We start from the raw sequence: 1,080 nt of genomic DNA on the forward strand, positions 1-1,080 counted from the left end.
ACATGGACGATGTACTCTCGGGCGCGGATACACTGGAAAAGGCTCTGACTCTCCGGCGTCAACTCTCGGAGCTCTGTATGGCGGGCGGCTTTCCGCTCCGCAAATGGTCGGCCAACGAGGAGTTCTTGCTGACGGACGTTCCAGCGGAGCACAGGATGCAGCGCGAGCTCCGCTCTTGGCGACCGCAAGAGTCGCATGCCACTCTCGGCCTTCAATGGCATCCCTGCCTCGACAGCTTCTCCTTTGCTACGAAGACGAGTCTAGTGACGTCTTTCACGAAGAGGTCGGTGCTGTCCCTCACTGTCCGGCTTTTCGATCCGCTCGGTTGGCTGGCGCCGGTGGTAGTGAGTGCAAAGATCTTGTTCCAGGCTACCTGGCTAAGAGGACTGGACTGGGATGACCCCTTGAGCGAGACTGACGCTCTGCAGTGGAAGACTTACCAGGCGGAGCTCCCATTGCTGGAGCAAATTAGAGTCCCTCGGAGAATATATCCAGGCGCCAGAGGACTCGGCGTCGAACTTCATGGGTTTGCCGATGCCTCCGAGAAAGCCTATGCTGCCGTGGTTTACTTGCGAGCACAGGCGCAGGACGGATCATGGCTGGTCACCTTGCTCGCGGCAAAGACCAAGGTCGCCCCTCTCAAAACCGTGGCTCTGCCTCGACTTGAGCTCGATGCTGCTGCGCTGCTCGCGCGGCTTGCTGCCCACACGAAGGTCACGCTCAAACTGCCCGAGGTGCCTCTTTATCTCTGGTCGGACGCCATGGTGGCCCTGGGCTGGATCCGAGGGCACCCTACTCGATGGAAGACCTACATATGTGGCCAATAGGGTATCAGCAATTCAAACGGCGGTCCCGGAGGCGCTGTGGCATCATGTGCCTGGCCGGGACAATCCAGCGGACTGTGCCTCTCGAGGTATCTCTCCCGGCGAGTTAGGAAATCATCCTCTCTGGTGGTACGGGCCGCCTTGGCTCAAGGAGGACTCTTCAGCGTGGCCCGCTACCGGAGCCGTGTCGGAGACGGAGGAGCTTCCCAAAGAGCGGGTGCGAGTCCACGCGGTGGTGCCTGTCGAGTCACCAATC

At 60.3% G+C, this 1,080-nt stretch overlaps 1 protein-coding gene across 1 annotated transcript; it reads left to right on the plus strand.

Moving 5' to 3' along the window:
- The first annotated feature begins 77 nt into the window (after window positions 1-77).
- Window positions 78-827, plus strand: LOC112457035. The gene has a single exon (XM_025019905.1). The coding sequence runs from the start codon at window positions 78-80 to the stop codon at window positions 825-827; it is 750 nt and encodes a 249-aa protein (XP_024875673.1).
- Window positions 828-1,080: the final 253 nt, after the last annotated feature.

Source organism: Temnothorax curvispinosus, unplaced genomic scaffold, assembly GCF_003070985.1.
Source record: "Temnothorax curvispinosus isolate PA1 unplaced genomic scaffold, ASM307098v1 QBEX01007430.1, whole genome shotgun sequence".
Lineage (NCBI taxonomy): Eukaryota > Metazoa > Arthropoda > Insecta > Hymenoptera > Formicidae > Temnothorax > Temnothorax curvispinosus.